The following is a 25,414-nucleotide window of genomic DNA, read 5'->3' as shown; positions in this document are numbered from 1 at the left end:
GTTCTTAAAAGGATGGACTCCCAAATCAGGACTGCCACCGTGACGTGTGTGTGTGTGTGTGCGCGCGCGCGTGCATGCACATAAGTGCATGCTCAGGCGCTGTCCCAGGAAAACCTTGATGATCAATGGAATGTCAGTCTGTTCTGTCTGAAGCTCCTTCTAGTACAAACTAAAAAAACCTTTAGATTTGTCTGTCTATATATAAGGTTTGTTATGCCTTTTTAAAGTTTATTTACCAACTTGCATTTGTTTGTTTGTGAGTGGGGGGTGTGTGTGTGTATGTGTGCAAGCTTTTCTGTGAATGCTGGAATCAATCATTACCAAATAGGTTGCTATACAGGACAAGAGGTCAGTACAAGCCGCAGCCCCGGAGGTTGTTGGCAATGATGATGTCAGTGACGGCGTCGAATACCACCTGGATATTATTCGTGTCTGTGGCACAAGTCATGTGACAATAAATTTCTTTGTTGGGTGAGCGGTTTTTGCTTTCAAATTGTGCTTGGATGTAGGCGGCGGCATCTTCATAGGTGTTGGGGCCTGTAACGAAACAGAGCAGAACGGGGGTGGGGTGGGGTGGGGTGGGGTGGGGAGGAGGCCCTGGTGAGAGGGGGGTGAGTGGGCTGAAGATGTGGGCCGTGACCTTCTCCAGGAGGCTGCCTGGGGCCCTTCTCCAAGGTGGAGTCGCATCTTACGCTGAAAACCACATGCGGCTGAGCACTGGCCTGGCTTCTGACTTTCCCAGGTCTTTCCTTCTGTGTTCACACAGGGTCCCCCCCCCCCGGGAGCCCTGGGTGGACAGCGGCCACAGGCTGTCTGTCCCTTTTGCTTTCTAGATGAGCACAGTGACTGAGGCTGGCCAGTCCGCCATTCACAACACTCACCCCTGGTCTAAACCGGTCCTACTGCTTCTGATGCACGAGTTCCCGGCGGGGTGGTGGCCCTGGGCGTGCAGGGGGCGCCGTGCCTACACTCCTTCCTGGATGCTTCCTCTTAATGAGAAGGGCTGGGGCTGTCTCTAAGCCGTCCCCGTTCTTGGGTGAGTGGCCAGGACAGGGGGCACTGGGAACCCCCAGGTGGGCCGTTTAAGGGGCTGGCAGCGTTGTAATGCCAACTGAAGCCCCGCTGCCCACCGCAATGCCTTGAGTGTTCCCTCGATCCTGGCCGGGGTCTGGTGGGGGTATCTGTGCATGATGTAAGGACAGTTTGCCCACCAGCTGCAACCCAAACCCTGTGGCTCTATCCTGTAGTTTTCAATTATCATAAAACGTGGACCAACACAGAATTGCCTAAAAGCCCATCCAAGTTAGGCGCCCCATTTTCTGCAGTGCCCCTGGGATCTGGCCGGCATGAAAATGACACGGTCTTATGCTGAGGGTGTGGGCCATGCTCCCTCCACCCCCCCGCCCCCACCCCCACCCCCACCCCCCTGCCTGCGCCATCCTCGCCATCCTCCAACGGCTGGGTGTGAGCCACAGTGGGGCTGGGGCTTGGGTGCTGGAAGGCGTCTGCAGCCAGATAAGCAAGTGTGAGGGGTCAGGGCTACGGGGTGGGTGGGGACAGGGCGGAGAGCAGCTGTGACAGCCCACGGGGCAGAGCCTCCTCCACGCCACCGTTGGCTGGCCACCAATACAGTGAAGCCATCTAGTGGCAGCTCGCAGACTAGACACAACCCCACAGTGGACTCCATCAAGGAGCTTCTTGCCCAGAGGATGCCACGACGGCACCCACGGAGGTGAAAAGTGCCCAGGAGTAACTCTGGGGACGTCCAGTTCCCGCCGTCTCAGTGTCTGCTCAGTCCGCGCCCTTACACAGCCTGGCGGTCCCGCAGAGCTCCCCGTGGACGTCCAGAGAGCCACCTGCACGCCCCAGCCCCTCCAGCCTGTTTCGTCCCCACAGGCCTAGGTACCCCCAGGGGCCACCTCACTGGTGACCATTTGTCATCCATCGTGTTCTCTGAACTCAAACTGGATCCCTCTGGAGGCCCTGAAGAACTCAAATGTTTCCCAAATTCAGACCGACTTTCCCTGGGTGCGTCCAGCGCGCCATACAACACGACAGTGAGACTGACCGCTCCTTGGGCCACGTCCCAAATCGGGCTCCAGTGGGGCCAGGTCCCTGGGGACAAGGAAGAGCCCTAGGCTCAGGCCGGCCCCCTGAGGTGGCACTGGCCAGAGAGGGCCTGCTGGAGCTTGCAGACTTCGCGCCCCATCCGGTCACCGCAACTTTATCTAAAGACCCGAATTGGTCCTGAAGGGCCTCTGCTGAGGCTGGGAGGGGTGGCTGCCAAGAGGGGCTACAGCCCGGCTCCACTCACAGGCAGGGCCCTCCCCGGCCTGTCCCGTGCCCACCTGGACTTGCTCCGCCCCACCCTGCAGAGGGCGCCTCCTCCACGGCCAATCCCCCTTGCTTGGTTTCCATCCTCTGGATGGTACTAGGGCAGTGATGGCAGCTATGGCGCAGACCTGGCACCAGGCACAGTTCTCTCCGTTCATTCCCCCACCCCCAGCCCCGCAAGCGGTGGGCATCATTATCTGCTGCGGTGCCCGGATGACAAACAAGGCACAGGCGATTAACTTGTCCAAAGTTGCAGAGTCTGGGTCCAGAAGCTGCTTTAGCCTGCCTGCCTGCACCATGCTCCTGATGCCTGTCAGCCCCGAGAACCTGCCCTGTCTCCCTCTCTGCACCCTGGGGAGGGCAGGAAGCTGGCAGATTCACACAGTGGAGACAGGCTGCGCTCAGAACAAGCCAATGCGCCCTCCACACCCACGTGTGAGGGCAGACTCCCCCCCCCCCCCCCACCCACCCAGGAGTGGAGGAGGGCGGAGGGGCCAGCATCCATCTCTTCTGGAATCTGGCTGGGTTTGGGGACCCATGTCGCCCTGGGAGCTTAAGCCTAAGCCCTGATCTTTCGCTGGGGCTGTCAGGGAGTGGGTTCCTGACTGAGCCCACCTGTGATACATTCTCTACTGCCATGCCCCAGGGGCCTCTAGAAGCTTCCCAGTCCCCAGAGCGACAAAGGCTGGGCTCCGGCCGCCCGTCAGCGCTGCCCTAGCCTTCAGCAGCAGCCCAGAGCCGGGCCACCCTACACAGCCAGCCTCCGTCAGCTGCCAGAGACAGCTTCCTCTTGGGGGGGTGGGACACACTCCCCTGGAGCCAGAAGGAGAGGAAAAGCCCCGGAGAAGGCGGAAGAGAGGCAAGTGGAGATGGAGAAGGCCTGCAGGAAGTAGGGGTGGTTTGACTGGGGGAAAAGCGCAGGGGCAGAGAAGAGCGGGAAAGAGCAGGCGGGATGGGGGTGGAGGTGGGGAGAGCAGGCCCAACGGCGTGGGGCAGGGGAACTGCTCTGCTGGCAGGGGCAGGGCTACCGAAGCACGAGCAGGAGCACGGAAAGCAGGCGGGGCTGAGGCGGCCCGGGCAGGGGTTGAAGGGGGGAGAGACCGGGGAGGCAGGGGACCAGGACGGAAGGAGAGGGGGAAGCTGTGGGCCTGTCCTGCCTTCTGATCCTGCCACGTCTCTCCGGAGTCGCCTGCTCACAACACACACGCGTCACGAGGGTCCATTTCCCACCACGCCCAGGGCAGCGCCCTGGGAGGGGCCAGACCTGGTCACCCCCTCGCCTCTTCCTCTACCCTCTGCCAGATGCCTGCAGGGGTGCCCGTGCCCGCAGGGGAGACACAGGTCCCTGGCAGGTCCGCGCGACACCTACCTGTGTACTCAGGAAAGCAGATGGTCAGAGGTGACTTCTTGATCTTCTCACCAAAGAGATCTTTCTTGTTGAGGAAGAGAATGATGGAGGTATCGATGAAGAACTTGTTGTTACAGATGGAGTCGAAGAGCATGAGAGACTCGTGCATGCGGTTCTGCAGCCCCAGGCGGGGAGGGAGAGAGCCAGACAGACAGCGAGAGGGACAGACACGGAGACAGGGAAAGAGAAGACGGAAGTTAGGCTTGAGAGGGAAGAACTGGGCTACTCGGCAGCTCAGGCGGGGGCTCCTGGGCCCCCACGGCTCCTCAGCTCCTCGGAAGGCTGACAGAACGTTCTCGCACAGCATGGAGCTTCGCATTTCCAGTGTTCAGAGCAACCTACACCCCCGTCTCAGGGCCGGTAGCAGAGACTGGACTGGGAACCAACCCGTGCTCCCTGGGTGAGGCTGAGGACGGGGTGACTGAGCTCTCCCGTCTGCAGCCTCCAGCCACGGGAAGGTCTCCGTGTGCGTGCGTGTGCGTGCGTGCGCGTGCGTTGGCGGGGGTGGGGGTTGCTGGACGGGAGCCTGAGAGCCGGGCTTTGGCCCTTACCTGTCCAGACCTGTCCTGTTGGGCCTAACCTGTGGGTCGGGGTGTCCTCTGGGAGTGGTGAGGGCCTGTAGGCCCTTCCTGAGGGGAAGTCACTCCAGGCTCCTGCAGGCATCCTCAGGGGCTGCCACCTGCGGAGACGCTCCTGCCCAGGCTGCCTGCAGGAGTGCCTGGGGCTCTGGCCGTACCCCCTCGGGCTGGGTCAAACTCAACCACGTCTGGTCACGCGAGGAGCTTTAAGCACCGCAGACGTGGAGAACTGCTTTGCGCACAGGAGTTCATTTAGCAAATGAGTGAACACAATGGGCACTCCAAATCAAGCAGGATCCCAGGGGACAGCCCTCTGTCCGGGGCAAGGACAGACTTATCCTACTGTGGGATGCCAGGCACATGAACTTGGGCAGTCTGCTTCTTGGCAGTTTGTTCTCTGTGTACAAACCCATCTCTGCACAGGAAGGTGGCTCCCTCGTGATATAGCTCTCTGGGGGAAGGGAGAGCCGTTCATTTCCCCCAAGAACCCCGTCCTAGCCCTGGAAACTTGTCTGCCCCAAACCTATCTCCATGGGTCTGCAGCTCAAGTTCAGGAGTAATTCCAGGCTACACCCTCCCTCTGAAGTAAGAAGACTGAAGCAAATCATAGGAGAGAGCAGAGCACTGGTGTGGGCATCACTGGGCGTTAATCACTGAGACGGGCGAGCAAGCAGTGGCGCAGAGTAAACTGGTTTCCGACATCTCCCTCCAGCTGAGTGGGAGCGGGAAGAAGATGAAGTGACCATCACCCATCACCAGGCCCCACTCTGCCAGCTCTTCCCCTGCCTTGTCATTTAACCTCATCGATCCTTAGGGGACAACGAGAGGTGACATCGCTGGGATGGGGAAGAGCAGAGACCTGCGCCCGGCTCTGGGCCAGACCAGAGCTTCTGCAATGCAATTGGTCTCTCCAGCCAGAGTGAGGAGCCTGTGGGCTTTAGAATAAATGATCAGAGAGTCATGGCCAGCTCCGCGCGCCTTCTGTCATCTCTTCCATGACTGTGTAGTCATACTGGTGACCTGGAAAGGGTATTGGTGCCAAACCCTTGTCCTTATGGTCAAGGCCAGTTGGTGGAGGGGGCAGTCGAGGTTCTCAGCTGCCCCTCAGGAGCCCCTAGACAACCGCACGGATTTACGACACCCTCTGGGATCTGTAGTAAATGGCATCGTCCTCTCACTCTGCCGCACATGTTCAGCAAACTCCTATGATCTTATTACCCTCCTAGCCTCAACCAGTCAATTTCATTCTCAGTCCCCGCAATTTCTGCCGGTCAGTCACTGCATAGTCACACTCAGGGAGGCATGAGACACTTCTGCCCGGTGCCGTCTCAATGGACGCTGTTCAGAAAAGGGCAGGCGGAGGTTTCCTGGGAGGCCAGGTGGATCCACACGCAGGGGGGGTGGGGGCTGGGAACGCCCAGGGTCCCCGAGCCACCAGGGAGCAGAGGAGAGCCAAGGATTCAATAGGAAAAGCCCCACCACCACACGACACCACCTCGTCCTATCGCTGCTCAACCAACAGCTGGAAGGCCTCAGCCAGAGGCAAGATCCCAACTCACTGCCCAACTATCTCGACTTGATCTAGACGTTGGGGGACACGGTGGGGACATATGCCCAGGGCACTCCCAGGACCAGAAGGGGCCACCAGGGAGATCCGAGCTTAGAGTGCGGACTGTGCCCATTTGGCATGTTCGCTGAGCTGAAGGTCTGGAGGCCGCCAGGCTTAGGTCCGAAGGAAAAATCCAGGCCAGCTGCCTGGGCTCCAGAGTTCCACTCGGCTAAGGCTCGGCCCCTCCACGCCCCAGGGCTGCAGAGCGGGCACTCTTCCCACCAATACCAGCTGGATCTGTGTGCAAGGCCCTCCGTGGGGCAGCTACGGGGCTGTAGGAACGACCGGCACAGTCTCCTGCTCTCCAAGAGCTCACAGTCTAGTTGGGGAGAGAAAATGCACACACGTGAAAAAGTCCCGGTTCCGAGCAAGCGAGCGAGCGGCACAGAGCAGGGGAGGGGCCGGGGAGGCAGCGACGCTCCCCAGTCAGCCCTGGCCCCGTGGGGAGGGCATCGGAGTGAGCCTGGAAGGAGGGGCCGAGCCTGGAGATGCAGGGAGGGCAGTGGGGAGGGGAGCCACTGCAGGGAGGGGAGGCGCCGGCACCGAGAACCCCTCCACACCCCACAGGCCTCACTGCCATCCCTCCAAACACACTGGAACCCATCACCAAGGAGCCAAGAGCCCAGCGTGTCCTTCCAAGCTTCCCCGGAGAACACGGATGCGAGAACACATTCACAGGAGGAGATGTCAGCATGTGAGAAAAGAGAAGGGAGCCAGGGAACACAGCCAGGCGACAGCACCCACCCCTGGGGTCGTCACCTCCCTGTCTCTCCCAGTCTCCAGTAGAGCGTGGCCAGTGGCCTCGCTGCCGCCACCGGAGCAGGGGCATGGCCGGCACCAAGCACGCGGGACGGGACAGACCAGCCTCTGCCCTCACGACAATCCCGGTCACCTGGAATCCTGCCCCAGCACGCTGTGCCCCTCTGCCAGGCGGCCCGCGGTCCGGCCCCAGGACACGTCGTGCAGGGGGCGCCGGTGGAAGCAACTTGGGCACTGACGCAACACACCACACTCATGCTAGAAAAAGCTGGCACTTTTTATTAATGGTGGGTGACTAATAAATACATTACGGCAGCCAATAAATTACAATGACTAGAGATTTATTAAACCAACGAGTCACTCTTCTTACAAAATTACAGTTAATATGGGGTGGGTGGCGCTGGGGTTGGGAAGTGGGACCACGGCACCTAAGAGGGGTTTGCTAAGGAAGGAGAGGGGTGCCCAAGCCCACCTCTGCCGGGGACGGGGAGGGGAGGAGGCATGGGCACAGAGGACGCAGGGACTAAGACAGAGAGGACCAGGAGGTGAAGGGCCCGGCTGCTCAGGGAGGCCGCAGGGACGGGGACGGGGACGGGGACGGGGACGGGGCCGGGGGAGGAAAGGATGGGCCACAGGAGGGGTGGTGCCTCCGAGCGGCTGGCTCTGCCGGGGACGGGCTGTGGGTTCATGCTGGTGCTCTGGGCGCCCTGGGCCTGGATGGGCCTTCTTTCTGTTTCTGCCCTGAGCAGGCCCTCCCTTGATGGGGGCCTTCATCTGGTTGGGGGTGCAGCCTGTCTGGAGCCCGCAAAGGAAGGCCCCACTTGGCTCCTGGGAAAGAGGGCTGAGGACTCACCTCGCTGGGGGCGGGTGGTGGCGGGCAGCAGCTCACACCCGGGCCCTGATCCTGGTCTGGATGCTGTGTCCTGTCTCACTGCTCTGGGCCGCTGGACCCTCCGCTCTGTAGGCTTGTGGGTTGACAAGGGGGGCGCTGTCTGGAGGGTGCTGGCTTTTGGCACCCAAGACTGAATCTCTGATGGCCACGGAGCTGGAGCCTCAAGCCTCAGTTCCTGAAAACTGCCAGGTTGTGCCCAAAGGCTTCCGGAAGGCTCAGGGAAGGACAGAGGCCGCCCGAAGAGGCCTTGTGCACCAGACTTCTCAAAAAGGGGGCTGGGCAGGACACTACCTGGTCTGGAGGGAAGAGGCTGAGGCCCGGACTGTGGTGGATTTACTCACCAAGAGGGCTGAAGAGTGTACTAGGTCAAGCCAAGGGAAGAGGGGAAGGAGCCAGGAATGATGCAGGCCAGAGAGGAGAACCTGCAGAGTCAACCAGGGGGCAGAGACTGTCACAGGGTTAGGTGGAAGCAGTGGGATATTCTCTCCCCTTGCAGGACTCACCCTGGCAGAGGTGAGCTAGGTGAGCCGACTCCTGGGTGTTCTGTGTTGGGGGTTTAAGGACCCTGGTCATGGGGGCTCTGGGTAGGGAGGGCAGTTGTGGAGGGCAGGGGTGCCTCCAGCTCCCATCAGTGGGGCGGAGCTGGACTTGGGGGAGAGACTGGGAGGAGAGCTGCCTCCTGACACCAGATCGGGTGCTGGCCTTCTGCCTGGGCTGCGCCCACCGCCCCATGGTAGGAGCATGTGGCCATGGGTCCTCAGGTTCTGCCGGGACCAGAGAGGAGAGAAAGGGCCAGGGCACCAGGCATCTAGGGCTTCATGCAAGGGGGGCCACAGAACCAGAATGTCAGAACTGTTTGTTGGTACGCTGTCTGCTCAGGGCTGGAGCAGACCCTGCACCCTCCTCAGGCCAGAGTCCACAGGCTCCACAGAGCCCTTCCTTGGGCCTCGGGCACTGCCCCCTCCAGGCAGGCCGGAGAGCCTTGGGGGCCTCTCTCAGTTCTTGGTGGGAAGGCCAAAACCTGGCTCTTGTGAGGGCAACTGGTGCAGGGCACAGAACCTGCCCACAGGAATCTAGATGGCAGGCATAAGTTTCACGGGTCTGGTAAAGGCGCCCCTCCTAGAGAGCAGTTTCCCTTTGCCCTGATAAACTAGAGGCATGCAGAGTTGAAGCATGGCCTCTTTGGGGCACACATGGGGCCACTGTGGATAAGAGAATCACCCACTTCCGGTCACTCATAACATCTCCCCCACACCCACACCCACACCCACGACGGAGCCAAAACTCATCTGTCCCCTCAGTCATTCCTCCCCATGGTGGAGCCACCTGTGACGAAGTGGATGGGAGACGCAGGGGACAGGGAAGGAATTTCACCCTGGATACCTGCTCCTTGGGGGCTTCGACTAGACAGCCAAGGACCCCCTGGGCAGGCCGGGGTCAGAGGGCAAGAGTAGCATAAGCAGCTGAGCAGGGCAGAGCATCTGAGAGAGAAAAGGCAGCCCGGGGCACGGAGGGGCAGGAAGGCCCCAAGCACCCCGCTCCCCAGCCTCCTAACACGGCAGACAGGATGGGCTACGGCCTGGGGCCCTCAGCCTGGCTGCTGCCCTGGGCCCGGAGAGCAGGTGACCCCCACCTCCAGGACAATGGCCTTAGAGGTGGGGCTTGGCCAGTATACCCTTCTGAGCAGCTGCTTTTGAGTCTGGGGTCACAGGGCAGAGTTAGGGGCACAGCTGCCCACACCCAGGGTGGTGCTGCCAGGAAATAACTGCTACGCCTTCAGTGTCGGGCAACACGGCCTGACTGGCCCTGGCTGCCCGTGCAGGACACTGAGGCTGTCGGCTCCAGGGGCCTGTCCTCTGCCACGACCCAGCACCCGGTACGAGGCGCAGCACACAACGAGGCAAGCAAAACCGAAATGGAGCTGGGCTGCCGGGGTGGCTCCTACAGCCTGGCTGCCCGGTGATTTCCCATGAGGCCAGCGGCAACAGCAAGACAGCCAGGCGGGGATGGGGCTCACCCCAGCGGCACCCACCCCTGCAGGCATTTGGCACTAGGGAAGGTGCCCTGGGTCTCCCGTGCACTACCCAGAGCTCTGGGTCTGTTGGAAAAAAGAAGCCCAGAGTTCCTGGCTTGCGGGGCAGTCAGGGGCTGCGCTGGGAGGGCAGGGGTCCTGCCTGGCCCAGGACTGAGCAGAGCCCAGAGCGGGTGCTGGAGGAGCAGAGGGCTTGAGGAGGGAGCCAGAGGCCCCTGAGGGGCGGCCCCTCTCCTCCTGTGGGCACATCTGGCTCCCCAGGCAAAGCTGCCATCCAAGCACACAGGGTCTGTCTGCCTGGGGTGTTGGCTGGTGGCATCTGCCAACGGGAGGCGCCCAGGAGAGAAAGAGGTGTGTTCATTGTCCAAGGTCAGCCAGGGCCTGGGTCACCAGGAGGAGTCACCCCACCCTTTTCTCCTCAGGGATCTCTACAGCAAAGCCCCTCCAAGGGGTCTCGGGACTCTCTGTCCGGGGAGGGGGCTGGGGGTGTGTGTGTGTGTGTGAGCCAGGCTGCGCCCCTCACAGCACACACAGTATGATGGGCACGTCCGTCTGCCCTCCTCTGCCCCTGGGGGCTGGCGGGACCCCAAGGGCTGTGGACAAACTCTCCGATTTCTTCACCAAGACAGAAGGAAGCTGGGACACTGGCTACAGGGGCCGTGCCCACACCTCCCCTGGGTCTCCTCAACTACAGAACCTCCAGTCCCCTGGCCCCCTGCTGCCCCAGCTGGTTTGCGTTGGATTCGCCATGAAATTTGGGAAGAAAAAGCATGTCTGCTCACACTCCAGAGCGGCCGCCCAAGCCCCGGGTGATGGGAGAAGTAGATAAGCCACCCTGGGGCCTGCAAAGACTGGGTGGGAGGCCCCCATCCCAGTCAACGCAAGAGCCACTTCCCCTGGCCTCCCCTCCCCCACCGCCTCTTCCCCACCTCCGTCCAGGCACCACGGGACTCAACCCCGCCGACCATCTACCACGTGCCTTTGCAAGAAGTCGGTCTCAGAAGCATTTCCAGACCTGTGAGGGGTCGGGGTGGGGGTTCCCCAGGAGGGCACTGGGGAGCCCCAGAGGTGTGAAGGGAGAGAGGCCCAGAGGAGGAAGGACTGGCGTCCGGGGCTGAGGTCCAGGGGGAGGAGGAGGGAGACACCTGCCGAGGCCTGAGCCCCCGGACCCACACGCGGTTGGTGGCCTGGTCCCACCCTGGCCTTTGGTGACGGAGCTGCCCTCGACCAGAGAGACCCCAAGAAAAGCTGAGCAGCGGCTCCCACTGCCCCCGCTCCGGCCAGCACGCCGCCCCACCACCTGCACAACTTCAGAAGACAGGAGGGGACCCTGGGACCTCAAGCGTGAACCACCGCGTGCAGAGCGCGCCCATTCTGGGCCGGACGGCGGCTTGGCCCCCGTACGCCTCTCCCCCGGGGAGACACCCAGCGATGGCGCGGAGGCCAGCGAGCCGTCTGTCTCGGCAGGTGTGGGCACTCGGCACCCCCGCCAGCCCCGTTACCACGTGTTCTGGTGTCTGGGGTGGGGGAGGCCGTGGAGGGCGCCTCCTCTTCCCCGCTCAGTGCCAGCTGCTGGTGCTCCCTTGTCCAGGGCAGGGAGTGGTCCGGGAGGTGGCGGAGCTCTGGTTCCAGGGCAGGGGTGGGGTGGCAGGCTGGGCAGGGTGGTGGGCAGCTGGGTGGCAAGGCCAGGTCTCAGTAGAGGCCACAGCCCCGAAGGTTTTTGGCGATGATGACGTCCGTCACGGCGTCAAAGACAAACTGGATGTTGTTGGTGTCAGTGGCACAGGTGATGTGGGTGTAGATCTCCTTGTGGGCCGACTTGTTCTTGCTCTCATACTGCGCCTGGATATGAGCCACGGCTTCCGTGAAGGTGTTGGGGCCTGCGGGAGAGACCAGGTCAGGAGCTGGTGAGGCGAGGCCCCCACCTGGGTGCCGGTCAGGCCACGGGCTGGGGAGCGGACACCGAGGGCCTCTCAGTGACAACCCTGCAGGAGAAAGCTGACGACAGCTCAGCTCGATCAACAGTGGGTCATGAAACCAAGTCCGTGGTCCACATCCAGTTTAAAACCAATGAAGGAAACGAGAGAGCAAACCTCACCGGGCCTCACCTGTGCTAAGGGTGAACACTGTTTCATGGAACTCCTGTTTCTTTTTATAGATGCATGTACGGGCTCCTGATGCAAACATTCTCTCTTCCTGTGGGTCCTGCCCAAAGAAATCTGAACCAGCCCTCACACAGGTGCAGAAGCCTGCGCCAGCCCCTGCAGGCTGTCCTCTCCTGGCTGTGACTCCTCGGAGTGGGCAGGGACGCCACCTCCCTTGGCTGTTGCTGGGCAAGGTGGGTGGAAACTGTGCTGCACCTGGGAGCCTCCTGGGCCTCCTTCCTCTCATCGCCCCACCCTCCTTCCTTCCCCCTTCCTCCTTCTCATGTTCACCGTCCAGGGATTCAGAACTGTCTGGCTTGCTGCCTTCCTTGCCGCCACATCACTCTGTCCCTGGTGAGCCCAGGGAGAGGCGTTTCCAGGAGAGCAGCTGCTGTTTAGGGAGGAACAGAACAGGACTCCTGGCTTTGCCCTGAAGCCTCCACAGGCTCTAGGAACCCCGGCCCAGGCCCAGGCAGGGCTGTCGCAACCCACTGAGGGAGGGAGGGGGGCTGGACTTCAGAGCCACAGCGCCGCACTGGGGTGGCTGCTTTGCAGGCTGGAAGCCCAGGGGTGGCACGCCTGCGGGGGCGGGACGGACCCAGCCCCTCGGCACATGGGCACAGGCCACCAGGCCTGGCCTTGAGGGTCTACCTAAATCTGGGCCGGAGGTGAGGGAGAGGGTCCCTGGGACCTCGTCAGCACCAAATGGCCTTGGTGACTGACTCACCTTGCTTCTTTCTGCTGCACCATGGGCCACAGCCCAGGTCACCTAGGGCGGGATCCAGAGATCCCCAATTTAGATACAGCTAAAAGGAGGCTGACTGGCGGGTGTGAGGGGTGCTGAGCCCGGCCCACCTCTGGCTGCCTGCTGCTGGGGCCTGACCCACGGGCTAGGCAGCCTGATCTCGAGGAAGGGGAGACAGAGTGAGCCGTGCTGCTTGTCTGGCTCCAAGCCATGGCCCCCACGTCCACTCTCAGGGAACTGGGGTTCAGCCCGGAGGCTTACCTAGCAGGCCCACCTTGTTGGGACTCTGTCTACCCTTGTGCTCTCCAGGCTGGGGGGCTGATCAGGCTGGGGATGCCCACTTTTGCTTCCACTCGCCTCTCTGACCAGGCCCTGGCCATCCTGAAGAGCCAGTGAGCCCGTGGGCTATTCCAGGCACCCTGCTGCTCCATGGGGGCCCTGGCCAGGCTGCCCACCCACCCACAGTCAGGTAAACCCACGGCAACATTAACAGAGGTGGCCTCCGTCATCCTCAGCAACCTCCGCAGGGAGGCCCTGGTCTCTGCTGCTCGTGAAGCTCTCTCACGTTCAATAGGCCATTTGAATCGTATTAACTACCTGTATGGGGGTGCTGTCACGATACTTTTTACAATCACAGTCATAAGAGCAATAGCAAATGTTTAGTGAGCAGTTACTATGCACCACCTGCCATGCTAAGCCCTCCATGCTTCTTAGCTCACTTTGTCCTCTGGCAACTCTGGGAGGGAGGGTGGATAATCACAGTGATTGTTCCCATCTCACAGACATGGAAACGGAGGCTCCGAGAGGTTATGTAACCTGCTGTGAGTGGCAGAGTGGGGGCACGAACCTTGGGCTGTCTGACTTGAAGCCCCGATCTTCAACCCCATCATCATCTTGGTATTGCCATTTTACTGATAAGCTCTATTTACAGATGGCCAAGCTGAGGTCCAGAGGTTGCTGAGATCACACCGCTCGTAAGTGGCAGAGCCGGGATTCCAGCCCTGCTTCCCCTGACCAGGATGCCCCAGCTGGCTGCCCCACCCCCTCACAACAGCACATTGTGGGGAAGGGAGGGGACCCGCCTTCGGTTTTGTGTTGGATTCTCCAGGGCAGAATCTGGTGTGTCCGCAGAGCATGGTGAAGGGGGACTGAGCTCCCTCAGGAGCTGGTGTGGCCCGAGCGGCTGCGTGGCCCCTGCGGTCCCCGTGGGGAGTGGCAGTCTCTACCTGTGTACTCAGGAAAGCAGATGGTTAGCGGGGACTTCTTGATCTTCTCTTCGAATATGTCCTTCTTGTTAAGAAACAGGATGATGGACGTGTCCGTGAACCACTTGTTGTTGCAGATGCTGTCGAAGAGCTTCAGCGATTCGTGCATGCGGTTCTGCAACAGAGTGGAGAGGCAAGTGAGGGCTGGCGGTGCCCGGGGCCCTGACCCACCGCGGCCAGTGACAAAGCGGGACAAGCGAAGGGAAGGTCCACCAACACGGCTGAAGGCACCATCAGGGACAGAGACAGGAGGATCCACAGGACAAGGACATGGTCCCTGCTGCATTCCACACGCAGGTGGGGGGTGGAGCAGGGCACAGGCTGGGGAACGCTGCCCGCCCACTGAAGAGGGCTGACCCGGGCCGGGGCAGCGAGGTCACCGGAGGGACTCTAGCCCGTGGAGAGGACATGCACCATGCACGCGGGGGCAGGGGCCGCACCACCATCCACACGTCCACACGGGACCTCGGGCATGCAGGTTTCTCTACCGGGGTCTCATTTGGTTTCGCCAGCAGGGGTGGGAGGGTGCACGCATTCAGTTGGGAAACATTAACCGAGGACCAAGAGATCCTCGAATTAATCCAGAGTTGGAAGCAGACACCAGGGGGACAGCGTCGGGGGAGTGATCTTGCTGTGGCCTTGGTGTGGTTGGAGGCTGGGTGGGTTGGCTAGGCCGTGGGGCGGCTCTGGGTGAGCTGCTTATCGAGGCTGGTTTCCCGGCAGAGGGGCCAGAAGAACCCCAAGATGAAAGCCAGCAAAACAGATGAAAACAGAAAGGAAAATAAAAACCCAGCAAAAAACATGAGAGAAAGAAAGAGAAAAAAAAAAGCAAAAAACAAAATTGGTTCAACCGGTCTCGGGCCAGGAAGTCAAAGTCAGTCCCTCCGGAGGCCCCCGTGCAGGCTCCGGAGGCCACGGCCACCCTGGGGCTGTGGACTGCGTGGCTGGAGATGGAAGGCGAGGGTGGGGAGGACCAGCCTAAGCCGAGTGGCTGGTGAGGAGTGTGGAACGCGGGAGTGGGGGGCAGGCTTCACAGCAAAGTCACCCGGCGGTGCCCTGGGAACCTGCTGCTTTCAACTCTTAGCTGATGGTATCAACTGGAAGGAGGCGCTTCATACCTGCCCGACTTGGAGGGTCTCTCAGAATCTGCTCATGGTTTTGGCCTTGGTTTGGCAAGTTAAGGCCCTGCAGGTGGCGGTGACGGCACTGGCGCTGAGAGGTTGTGGCAGGTGAGGCCCGGCGCCGCTGGGGTCCGGGCCGCAGTGGGCAGGGTGGCCGGCCGGTGGGCGGGCAGCCACTAGCCCCAGGGGTCCTGGCTGAGCTCCAGGAGCCTCCAGACACCTTTCTCTCAGGCAGCCCCAGTTTTCGCCCCAGGCTTGGGAGGGAGGGGCAGGGCCAACCAGAGAGGAAGGTGGAGGACCAGGGACTGGTCAGCAGGGTGGAGCTCTTGCCTCGCGGGGGCAGGGAGTCCTCGTCCCATAGCTTGTCCTTGAGCCGTGTGCCTGGACAGAGCCGTCCCACAGCTGCCGTCTGCTGAGCGGAGAGTCCTGAGGGCAGGCACTCTTGCAGCTCCGAGCCTGCTGGTCCTCACAGCCGCCCAGAGGCTGCTCTGCCCGGGGCTTCATTTTACAGAGGAGCAGGCGGAGCTGCTGCCACGCTCACCGGCGGCAGGGGGCGGGGCTAGACCCCGGGCCACATCCGCCCGGACCCCCAGCTGCCCAACGCTGCCGCCTGGCCCTGGACACACAGGCGTTTTGCTCAGCTCTACGGCGCTGTTCTTGCTGTCACCGTGGCAATGAGCCGCCTTTGTGGGCTCTTGTTAAGTGGTAAAGCCAACTGCCGTGCCCTGGAGGGGCTGCTGCTCTTTCCTGGGTGGACGGAGCCCCAGGAACAGCCTGCTCCTGGCTGTGGCCCCACGTGCTGTTGCTTCCCCAAGGTCCTCTGCTCCAGCCCTTGTGAAGAAGGGCGGGGAAACGGGGGAGAAGGAGGGAGGTGGGAGAGAGACAGTAAAGGCAGGAAGGCGAGAAGGAAGGTGCCCCAGGACGGGCCCTGCTCTGGAGCGAGGGCTGCCTAGGCAAGCAGACCAGAGAGGCCATCCGAGCGTGAGGCTTGGCACCTGTCCGTGTTTACTGGAGACCCGAGGGCCATGGAGCTTGGGACCCCGTGGCTGCCAGACCCGCCCAGACGTCCCTCTGCTCTGCCTTGTGCTCCAGAGGTGAGTGCGAGCCTCTGCCCAGGGCTGATGGGCCTGGGACTCGGGATTGAGCTGAGCGGGTCCCCGGAGAGAGGCCTGGGGCCCTCGACACCCCAGTGTTTCAGTTTACTTGAAACCCACAGCAGGATCAGCTTTTTGCTCACTGCACCAGCCCTGCTTCCCACTCCCAGGCGCTGCAGGAAGAAAAGATGAGCCACCTGGATCTCAGACCACGTGAGTGGCCAAGTGGACCGTGAACAGTGGGTCCAAAAGGAGAGTCAACAACGGACCAGTGAGAGACGTGCCGGGGCAGTCCCTGCATGCGGGTGCCTTGTGGGGGCAGCAGGAGCCAACCTTTGGGGCTTTGGGGTGGTCAGTGGGTCCAGGCCTGGTGATCTTAGACGCCACAGCCAGCTGAGGCCACTGAGAATGATTATGGCGTTACCAGAAAGAGCTGCACAGCTGGGGCCCCAGCGACTCGCCCTGGAACAAGGCAGGGCTTGGGGGGCTTTGCTGATGCCTAACTCAGGAGTGTACCTGGGACTGAAGGAGAAAGGGCAAGGGGGACAAGCCAGCACGTGGCGCGAGTCCAGATCACCCACCCGGCCAGCGGCCCTGGCCCCAATCTTCCCACAGCCTCATCGCTGCATAAGTCCCGCAGGACGGCGGCTCCTCCTCCCCACAGCACTGCACCCCAAAGCTCAGCAGATGTTCGCAGCAGTCCCGAGGGACCAGCAGGCAGGACTGACGAGGAGACAGGCCCAGAGAGAAGACAGGCCTTGCTCAAGGCCCACCGTGACGAGCCTAGCCCCAAACCCTCAGTGCCAGGGCTCTGTGCCTGCTTCACACAGCAGGAGCTAATGATCGCCAAAGGTGTGACCCCACAGCCCAGGAGCCCTACGGCGGCAGGTGTTTGTCTCCGGAGAACCCGTGGTGCGCCGGGCCACTGCTCTGAGGCTCTGCAGCAGGCCCACCTCTCCACGGGCAGCTCAGTGGGCCCCCAACTCAGCACAATCCCCGGTGACAATACAACCACCAGCTCGGCGCAGCTGTGCCAGAAACGGTTCCAAGTACTTTTCGCAGATTCTCACTCCATTGCCAAGGCCCCACCAGGCAGGTACTATGGTTACACCCCTTTGACAGCAGACAGTAACCGAGGCAAAGAGGGTGCTGCCTGAATTCAGCAGCAAACCAGGCCCAGGCCCAGCCCAGGCCCAGAGAAAGGCCGCGCCCTCTCCAGGTGAGGGCCCCCCTCTGAAGCCAGCCTGGCAGTTCTCTGAGGCCCCAGACTGAAGACGCATTGACGGGAGGTGGGAACCTGGGCTGGCACCCTCCAGGGGAGGGGCCCGCGCCCTTGCTGTCACTCGCCCCCATGCCATGTCCCGTTGCCCTTCCGGCTGCCAGCCCCGCCCACTGCTCAGGGAGGGCTGTGAGGGCTAAGAACCGCTATTTCTGTCTTATGCACATTCTTGCTCGACTGCACCCTGATTTTGTTTAGGATTTGCTTAATTGGGTTCTGGCCTGACGGCCTCTGTGACCCTGCTGAATTTATTAAAGAGGCACGTACTGCCTGAGACCCAGAGTCTGCAGAGACGTTGATCACCAGTCTGCATGCAGCCTCTGAGCAGGGCGGCCTGTGGCTGCCTTTGCTGCATCGGCATCACGAGGTGTCTGCCCGGCAACGGAGTCAGAAGAGAGAGCCCAGGTGTCTGCCCGGCAACGAAGTCAGAAGAGAGAGCCCAGGCACGGCCTGGCCGACGACGGAATCCCCGGCCACCGCAGCCAGCCCCACCCGAGAGCTGCCTTGGGCCACTGAGGCCAGGCGGCCCAGGGCCACTCACCGTGGTCTCGTCTTCGTGGAGCACCTGGTCATAGCCGCTGAGCGCGACGCAGAAGATGATGGCCGTGACGTCCTCGAAGCAGTGAATCCACTTCTTGCGTTCAGATCGTTGGCCCCCGACGTCGAACAGCCTGCAGGGGAGACAGGGAAGCTGCACGTGGTGGGCGGTGGGGCCCCGGCCGGTGTGCGGACGCTGGTCAAGCAGGCGGCGTGGGGGAGGGGGCTGTACCCGCAACGAGCCTCCCAAGGAGCCTCGCTCCGGGCGCTGAGGGCCGACCGCCGCGTCCCCGGGGCAGGGTGTCTATCACTGCTTCTGCCCCACGACTGGGCTGTGCTCCCACACCGAGACTCGAAGACCTGCCCTTGCATCTCAGGACTTTTACTAACACCTCTGCGAAGTCCTCCTCTCAGGGTAACACGCACATCCTGTCCCTGGCTTTGTGAGCGTGTCTGTTCACGTCTGTGGGCTGTGAAAACTCCAGAGCAGCCCAGGAGGGAGGGAGGCGGGCAGGGGTCGTCACCTGCTACGTGGAGGGACAGTGAGGCCCCAAGGGGTTAAGTGCCCAGGGTCCTGGCAGGAGTTGGTGTGGTAGAGATGGGGTGGGACCCAGGTCTGTCTGCAGACAAAGCCTCTGCTCTGTGCCTCCCCTCCCTCTCCCCCTCTCAGACACCATCCCCCAGGGGGCAGGAGGGCCGTGGGGGGAGACTGTGGCAGGTGCGGCTTGGTTCCTGGAAGGAAGAGGTCAACCTCACACCTAATGCCCTGAATGAAGGTCCACTGCCTCCTAGGCCCGGGAGGTCTGCTGGCACACAGCTACCGGGGTGGGCTGGGCCCTGACCTCCCGACAGAGGAGGGTAACCGCAGGCAGAGCCCAGAGTGGGCCTGGAACAAGGAAACAGGCCTTGTACTCGTCCCATCACCGCCTCCCTTGGATCCTGCTTCCCCATCTGAAATGCTGGGCATAGGCTGACGGTCTCTGCGGCCCCTCCACAGCACTTATGCTCTGACTCTGCAGGCCGGGCAGCCCCGAGCCCAGCCCCGCACCCTCTGCCCCCGAGGGCTGAGGCGGGAGAGACTGGAGAGAGTAGGGGGCAAGAGGCACCTTGTGGGGCCTCAGTGCCCATCACTACGCTCCCCAGGTTCAGGGGAGGCCTAGAGGCCCGTGTGCCCAGTGAGGCTCATGCGGCCCTGCGGAGGTAGAGACAGAACTTCAGCGCCCTCTGTCTCAGTGGGAGTGGGCAGGGGCTGGGCCGTGGGCTGGCCAGGGGTCCTGGAGTCCAGCCCTCCCAGGGCGGGCAGGGGGCCAAGAAGAGGCCTTACACAGGCCACTCCTCCTGTTCCACCTGACACCTGGAAACCACGCATGGGAGGCAGGTAGGGGCAGGACAGCGGCTCCCAGGCCTCAGTGCCTGGAGGCTGCCCCAGGTGGCGCCACAACCCTCCAGCAGGGCCTGTTCTGAGGCGCTCAGACCCCTGGACTTGAGCTGTGTTCTGTGCTTGGGGGACAGCCTTACTCCTCCCAGGCCTCGGTTTCCCCAAGTGTACCCGGAGAGAGTGGGTCAGCTGATCTCCAAACCCTCTCCAGCTCTGAGATGACACGGGTCCTGGGGTTGCACACATGTCGCTTGGGTTCACCCACCTTACTCCCCACCCCTCTCACAAGGTGGCCTCCAAGGGGCCACCTAGGTGATCCCCCCTCCTCCTCCTCAGAAATCACCCAAGGACAGGACTCCCCTCCTTTGTCCACTTAAATCTTCCCTGTTCCTCAGAGCCCCACTCCAGGACCCCTCTTCCAGGAAGCCTCCCCACTCCCCAGCCCCCGAACTTGGTGCAAGAGAGGCACACACACAGGCCCCTTCTCGTATCTAACTGCCTGTCCCAACTTGAACGCTCCCTGAGGCAGGGCGACATCTGGGTGCTCCAGACGAGGGGAGGCCGAGAGGCAGGTTTTGCCCATCTCTTGGCACCCTCGCCAGGGCTCGGGAGCCTCCCTGGGCCTCACCTGAAGTGGAGGTTCTTGAATGTGAAGTGGGTTTCTACGATGCCAGTGGTTTTGACCCTGGTTCGGAGGATGTCCTGCTCGGTGGGCTGGTAGTCGGCAGCCCCGATCCGATCCAGGCTGTCCAGGTAGCTGGGGATGGCAACACACAGGGGACCATAAACCAGGTGCTGGGCACCGCCTTCCCCGAGAGCCAGTCCTGACCTGTGGAATGATGGCACCACCCCGTCCAGGGCCAGGTGTGGGGAAGCAGCTGAGGAAGAGAAGCTCACGTCCCGGCCGCATGCACTCAGAGCCTCTGGCTCAGACCGAGGGCTACGCGCACGGTTCCAGGCACACTGACAAGGCTGAATCTTTAAATGAGACTAACATGTTTATAACAGTGTTTGTCGTTTCTTCATCTTAAAATAATAATGGGCAACAGTTAGGTTCTAGTCTTTATATGCATCATCATGTTTCATCCTTAATTTCCTGAGTTAAATGTACTATTTCATAGATTAGAAAACTTAGGTTTTCTAATGAAGGTGAGTGCCTCGCCCAGCTGTGAGCCAGGGATTGGGATTCCACCTCTGAACAGTTCCCTATGGGGCTTCCCAGAGGCCCTCGGAACCTCCGCCTGCCTCTTCCATGCTCCTTAGGGTTTATCAAGGGGGCCATCGCATCGCCCCATATGGTGCTCCTGGAAGGGAGGCTCAGAGGTCACACAGCCAGGCAGGGGCGGGGCCTTGCTGGGACCCAGGTCTTTGACCTCAGAGCCCCTCCCACACCACCACTTGCTCTGCAGACAGACCAGGCCTCTGCACTTCGCCCGCCCGGGCCACGCACTGGGAAGGCCTTTAGGGGTCGGTATGGGTTAGGTTTGAACCCTAAGCCAGCTTGGGATCCAGGAAACCAGGAAGGAGGGAGCTCGGTCAGGCTGGCAGGAAGATTCAATGACCCACAGAGCCAGCCGGGCTACCCATCCCTGTGCGGGGAGAGCCCCACACACAGCCCACGGGAAGCAGCCCTGAGGGCCTGAGTCATGGCACGACGTGGGGTCTCAGGCTGCGCGTGGAGGGGCTGTGCTTTATTGGCACCTGCCCTGGGACCCGCTGGGGGACTGGCTCCCCAGCTTGTGGACGTCCACAGGGCTGGGAAGGGTAGACGCCTTCACCGAGGAGGATGTCCCTTGGTAAACCAATAACCCAGGCTGCCTCAAATCCTTGTGAGAATTCTCCCTAAGGAAATAAAGCCGACGGTGTGTTCCCAGGCTCAGGGAAGGCAAGCTTGGAGCCACATTCTTAGAAAGACGACACTGCTGGGACTCGAGGCCGGGTCTGCCTGACTCCAAAGCCCGTGCTCTTAAACTGGCCTCCAGGCCTCCTCTCCCCTGTGGGAGGAGAGAGGCTGAGGCAGCAGAGCAGACCTGAAAGCTCTGGCTGCTGCAGCCTCCTCTCCAGGCCCGTGGGCGTCTGGGCAGTCTCTGACTTCAGCCTGGAGGGCCCCTCCCAGCCCTTCCCAATCCTCCCAAACCCTCTGTGCATGCCCCTCCCCACGCTCCCACTGCCTCTGCTTAGAAGCTGTGTTGGTTTCAAATCGAGCCTCCTCCTGTCGTCTCCAGCTGGAGACCAGGGCTGGGAGCCTCTGGTCTTGGCCTCCATCCCACCTGGGGAACCCTCCTTTAGACAGACAACCTGGCCCTCTGTCCCTCGGTGCTGGCTGAGCCTCACGCAGGGAGGTGGCCACGGGGGGGTAGGGTGAGCACAGTGGACTGTGCACCTGCTGTGTGTACTGTCTGCCGACTGTCCTGGGTGCTGGGGGGGCATAGGCCCCACCTCCCCGGAGCCTGTGTTCCTCTGTGTGTGTGTGTGTCTGTGTATGAGGTAAATAACAGATGAGTAAGCTGTACAACATGTCAGGAGGTGATAAGTGTCAGGAGGAAAGAATCAGGCTATCAGTAAGTGGGGAGGCTGGCTGGGGGCAGCTATTTGATATCAGGTGGCTGGGGAAGGCTTGTCGAGCAGGATGACATTCGAGTGGAGACTGAGGAGGTGAGGGGATGAGCCTCACGCCCCAGCAGCAGGACCAGGGGGCACAGAGGCCACGCCCTCAGTGGAGGAGGAGCCCAGGCTGCAGGTGCTGGACGGGAGGTGGTGCGGAGGGAGGTGATGGGGAGGCTGAACACGGGGCAGGAGCAGGTAGCAGTGAGACTGGAGGGGGTGATGGAGGTGAGGGGGACACAGCACGTAGGCCCCTGAGGTCACTGTAAGGACTTGGAATTTCACTCTGGAAGGCTCTGACCAGAAGAGCGTTGGAATAATGGCTCTGCGGCTTAAGGAGAGCAGATGGGGAGGGGGGGCAGGGAGACCCGAGAGGAGGGAAGGAGAGGACGCTTTGCCAGCCAGCGCTGACCTTTAGTGGGGACCTCGTTCTGGGAAAAAATAATCCTACCAAACCACAGAACTACCTTTTACAGCCCCTGCTGGGATGTGCTCAGGTTTCTGGGTTTCCAGGACCTGTCTCAGAGCCATCATTCAGAAGGGAAAGGGCAGGGCCAGCCGTGTTCACCCGCCCCCGGCGCATGACACAGAGAGACCTGGGTGCCCGGTCTCCCCGAGAGCCCTGGAGCCTCACCGGTAACATGAGAGGACGGGCCAGCTTGGGGCTGGAAGGGGACATGTGGTGACTGAGGCTCTGGGCCTTGGAGAGACACTCACACAGTCTAGGATGTGAGTGGTGCCCCCCGGAGCTGTGCCAGGCGACAGCCCTATTAGGCCTCTCCTTTCTGTCACAACAAATCTACGTTGAACTGTTTCACATTTCGGGCCTCAGCTCTTGTCAGAAGACGAGATTTAGCAGCTGAAACTACAACAGCAAAGCAACCCTGGACCAGAAAGTGTTTAAGGTCCTTCTGAACCTGACTGCCCGTGGGTCCCGCCCTTGCCCTCCTCGGAGCCCCGTCCCAGAGATGACAGAGAGAGGAGGGCGGGTCTCCTCAGCTCAGCTGGGGGGAGTTGACAAGTACTGACTCAAGTCGTTCATTTCAAGTTATAAAGGTAACCACCAGAAGAACTAAAAATAATCCTGTAAAACTAGCAAAAAACTGGTGGTGGAAGTGGGGAAGAGCAAAGGAAGGAAGGAAGGTCTGACTCCCTCAGCTTTCACAGCTGGAGGTCGTTAAATACTATTTATAGTTGGAGGGTCAGGTTTTTCTGGACATCACTGGGACAAGTAAATGGAGATAGTTAACAGTGGGAGGGGAACAGGTCTGGGAGGAGGATTCACTATCAATTTTATACCTTTCTGTATTGTTTAAAAATTTTTTTGCCATGGGTTCATATTATAATTAGTTAAGTGGTAACAATTTAAGTGGGGGTCACAATTTGATGCCCTGAGGAGCCCCTGAGGGTGGCGGGGGGATGGGAAGGGCCTGGACTTGGGCCGAGCAGTGGGCAGGGAGGGGGAGAGGAAGGGAGGGACTCTCTCCAGGCCTGAATGGCTGTGTGTTGAGGGGGAGACCTGGGTTGAGGTCTGTGACTTGAGTGTACACAGAGAGGTGTGGACTTGAACCTTTGGGCTCGCACCCCTGGCCCACCAAGGTGTCCTGGGGGCTCATCAGTGGCTGGGGCCTGGGTCGCTACCACCTGGGACTCATGGGACCCAGGCACCTGCCCCGTGGACAATCTAGGTGTGCAGAGATGGGAAGACAAGTCCCTGGTTTGTTAGCTGTCGTCACAGCCAATGGCAATGTCCCAGCATCCATTAGTGAGTGCTGTTTTCTCGGCGTTAGCCTCTGCTACATCAGCACCGTGGAGACCAGCGTTTCTTAATCTTGGCGATACTGACATTTTGGGTCAGGTAATTCTTTGCTATGGAGGACTGTACAATGTGTCTGTAGGAAGTCAGCAGCATCCCTGGCCTCTACCCCACTAGACGTCTGTAGCACCACCCTAGTCAGGACCATCGAAAATGCCTCCAAACATTGCCAGTGTCTCCTGGGGGCAAAGTGGCCCCAGATGAGAAGCGCTGGTGAGGAAGCTGAGCAGATCAGTGTCGGAGCACACGCCTCCTAAGATAGTGGGGTTTAAGCCCAGAGGCTCCCACTGAAAACCTGGACACGAGACTGTAAGAGTGGGTGCGTTTCCTGAAAGCCGGAGTGCAATCCCAATGTCTTCAAAACAGAAGGCATGTCCCCGACCACCACAGACCATTCCCAGAGGCCTGGAGCCCCCGATCTAGGGGCCAAGGGCATGTAAACTTCCAGATGCCTGGAGTGACAAGGCTGCAGTGGGCAGTCCTGTGATCCCCTGTCACTCCCTCTGCCTTCCCCTCTCCTACCCCTCCAGCCCTCTCTGGCTTTCAGCTGCTTCACCCCCTCTCCTCGCCTGCCCCACCGGGCCCCTCTCTCTCCCCTGTCCTTTTCTTCCCCTTATTAGTTATAACACAGTATTAAAGTGTATGTTTGATTATTTATTTTACTTAGCTGATGGGTTATATATTCCTTATTTTTAACTTTAAAGATAGAGGAATGGAAAGGGTATTATTTTCTCAAAAAGAAGACAAAAGGGCACCATGTAAGTTATTTTCTGTCTACGTCGCCCTTGATTTGTACTTATGGGGTCAAGGGTTCTCCAGGGGGCACAAACGCTGCTACACTGACAATCTTCCTTCTGGAGGGCCAGGCCCCCTCCAGAGCAAGCAGGCGACGGCCCCCGGGCCTCTGGGAGCCCTGTTGTCGGCTTGTGCCCCCCACCTCCCTGGCCTCCTTCTCATCCCGGGGGCAGGAGGAGAAGCCCCTTCTCCTTCCTTCCTGACACCGAGGCAGAACACCTCACAGCGGTTCCCACCTCAGCAAGGACACCTCCTTGCCCCACCGGCCCCAGCCCCTTCCACGCCCGCACTGCTGCCCCGCTCTTGGCCTCCCGCCTGCCTGGGACACTCACTATTTGGCGGAGTCGTTGAGCTGATACTCGCGGGACCTGTTGAAGCACTCCTGGATCCCTGAGTCGCCCCAGAGTCGCATCATGGCGGAGAGCAGCTCTGGAGAGAAGGGCTCCGTGTCTTCCATCCGACTCACCACGTCACACACCATCTTGGCATCGGCCTGTGAGGAGACATGGACGGCGGCTTTGAGGCCTCGGTGGGGACAGAAGCCCCGGCCGGGCACCTGCCAGGGCACCGGGACAAGGGCTCAGCCCTAGGCCTGGTCAGGGAGAGGGGAAGTGACAGAGGGTCCTTTACTCAAGGGCACGGTAATCGTTACTAGACGGTTGCTCCGCTCTCGAGCCCTTTCAACCCTGCCGCCCTCCAAGTGAGCCAGAGACCCAGGCTCCCCAGCCCGCGGCACGCGGCTCAGGAAGCGAGTGGAGGTGCTGGAAATCTGCAGGTGTCCTTCGCGGTGGGAGACACGAAGGAGACAAGGTCCACGCCTGGAAGACTTGTGGTCAACGCCTGGAAGACCTGTAGCCAACAAAACATTCTGCACCAAGGTACGTGGGGCCAAAGCCTTCTGTGGAGACTTCCGGAATCAAGCTGTCCAGCTAAGTAGCTACTTATGTCTCAGAGCCTGTCTACTGCAGAAGGTCAATGGGAAAATGCTGGCACTGTGTCCCCTTCTGCCTGCCTGCCCTGGGAA

General features: G+C 60.9%; 2 protein-coding genes across 2 annotated transcripts in view; both read right to left on the bottom strand.

Annotated features, from left to right (window-relative positions):
- Positions 1-251: 251 nt before the first annotated feature.
- LOC137752385 (guanine nucleotide-binding protein G(o) subunit alpha-like) lies at positions 252-4,061 on the bottom strand. Its single transcript, XM_068527107.1, has 2 exons — positions 3,704-4,061; positions 252-537 (listed from the first exon to the last, which is right to left on the bottom strand). The coding sequence occupies exons 1-2, from the start codon at positions 4,059-4,061 to the stop codon at positions 350-352; spliced, it is 546 nt and encodes a 181-aa protein (XP_068383208.1). The 3' UTR covers positions 252-349.
- A 7,243-nt stretch (positions 4,062-11,304) lies between these two features.
- The window catches only part of LOC137753861 (guanine nucleotide-binding protein G(o) subunit alpha), a 156,038-nt gene continuing 141,928 nt past the window's right edge, over positions 11,305-25,414 (bottom strand). Inside the window, exons 4-8 of the mRNA XM_068529253.1 lie at positions 24,723-24,883; positions 19,804-19,932; positions 17,802-17,931; positions 13,728-13,881; positions 11,305-11,492 (exon numbers count right to left, since the gene is read on the bottom strand). Of these exons, the coding sequence (XP_068385354.1) occupies positions 11,305-11,492; positions 13,728-13,881; positions 17,802-17,931; positions 19,804-19,932; positions 24,723-24,883 (762 nt within the window). The remainder of the gene's footprint in view (positions 11,493-13,727; positions 13,882-17,801; positions 17,932-19,803; positions 19,933-24,722; positions 24,884-25,414) is intronic.

This window comes from Eschrichtius robustus, chromosome 19 (genome assembly GCF_028021215.1).
Source record: "Eschrichtius robustus isolate mEscRob2 chromosome 19, mEscRob2.pri, whole genome shotgun sequence".
Classification (NCBI taxonomy): domain Eukaryota; kingdom Metazoa; phylum Chordata; class Mammalia; order Artiodactyla; family Eschrichtiidae; genus Eschrichtius; species Eschrichtius robustus.
The sequence above is the reverse complement of the archived record's forward strand: the minus strand, read 5'-3'. Positions and strand labels throughout refer to the sequence as shown.

What these genes read in the sequence shown, in the direction of transcription:
- LOC137752385 (XM_068527107.1), bottom strand. Translation starts at nt 4,061, where the DNA reads ATGCGAAGCTCCATGCTGTGCGAGAACGTTCTGTCAGCCTTCCGAGGA. An exon ending in CTGCTTTCCTGAGTACACAG is followed by an intron (nt 538 to 3,703) that starts GTAGGTGTCGCG and finishes GTTTCGTTACAG; the next exon opens with GCCCCAACACCTATGAAGAT.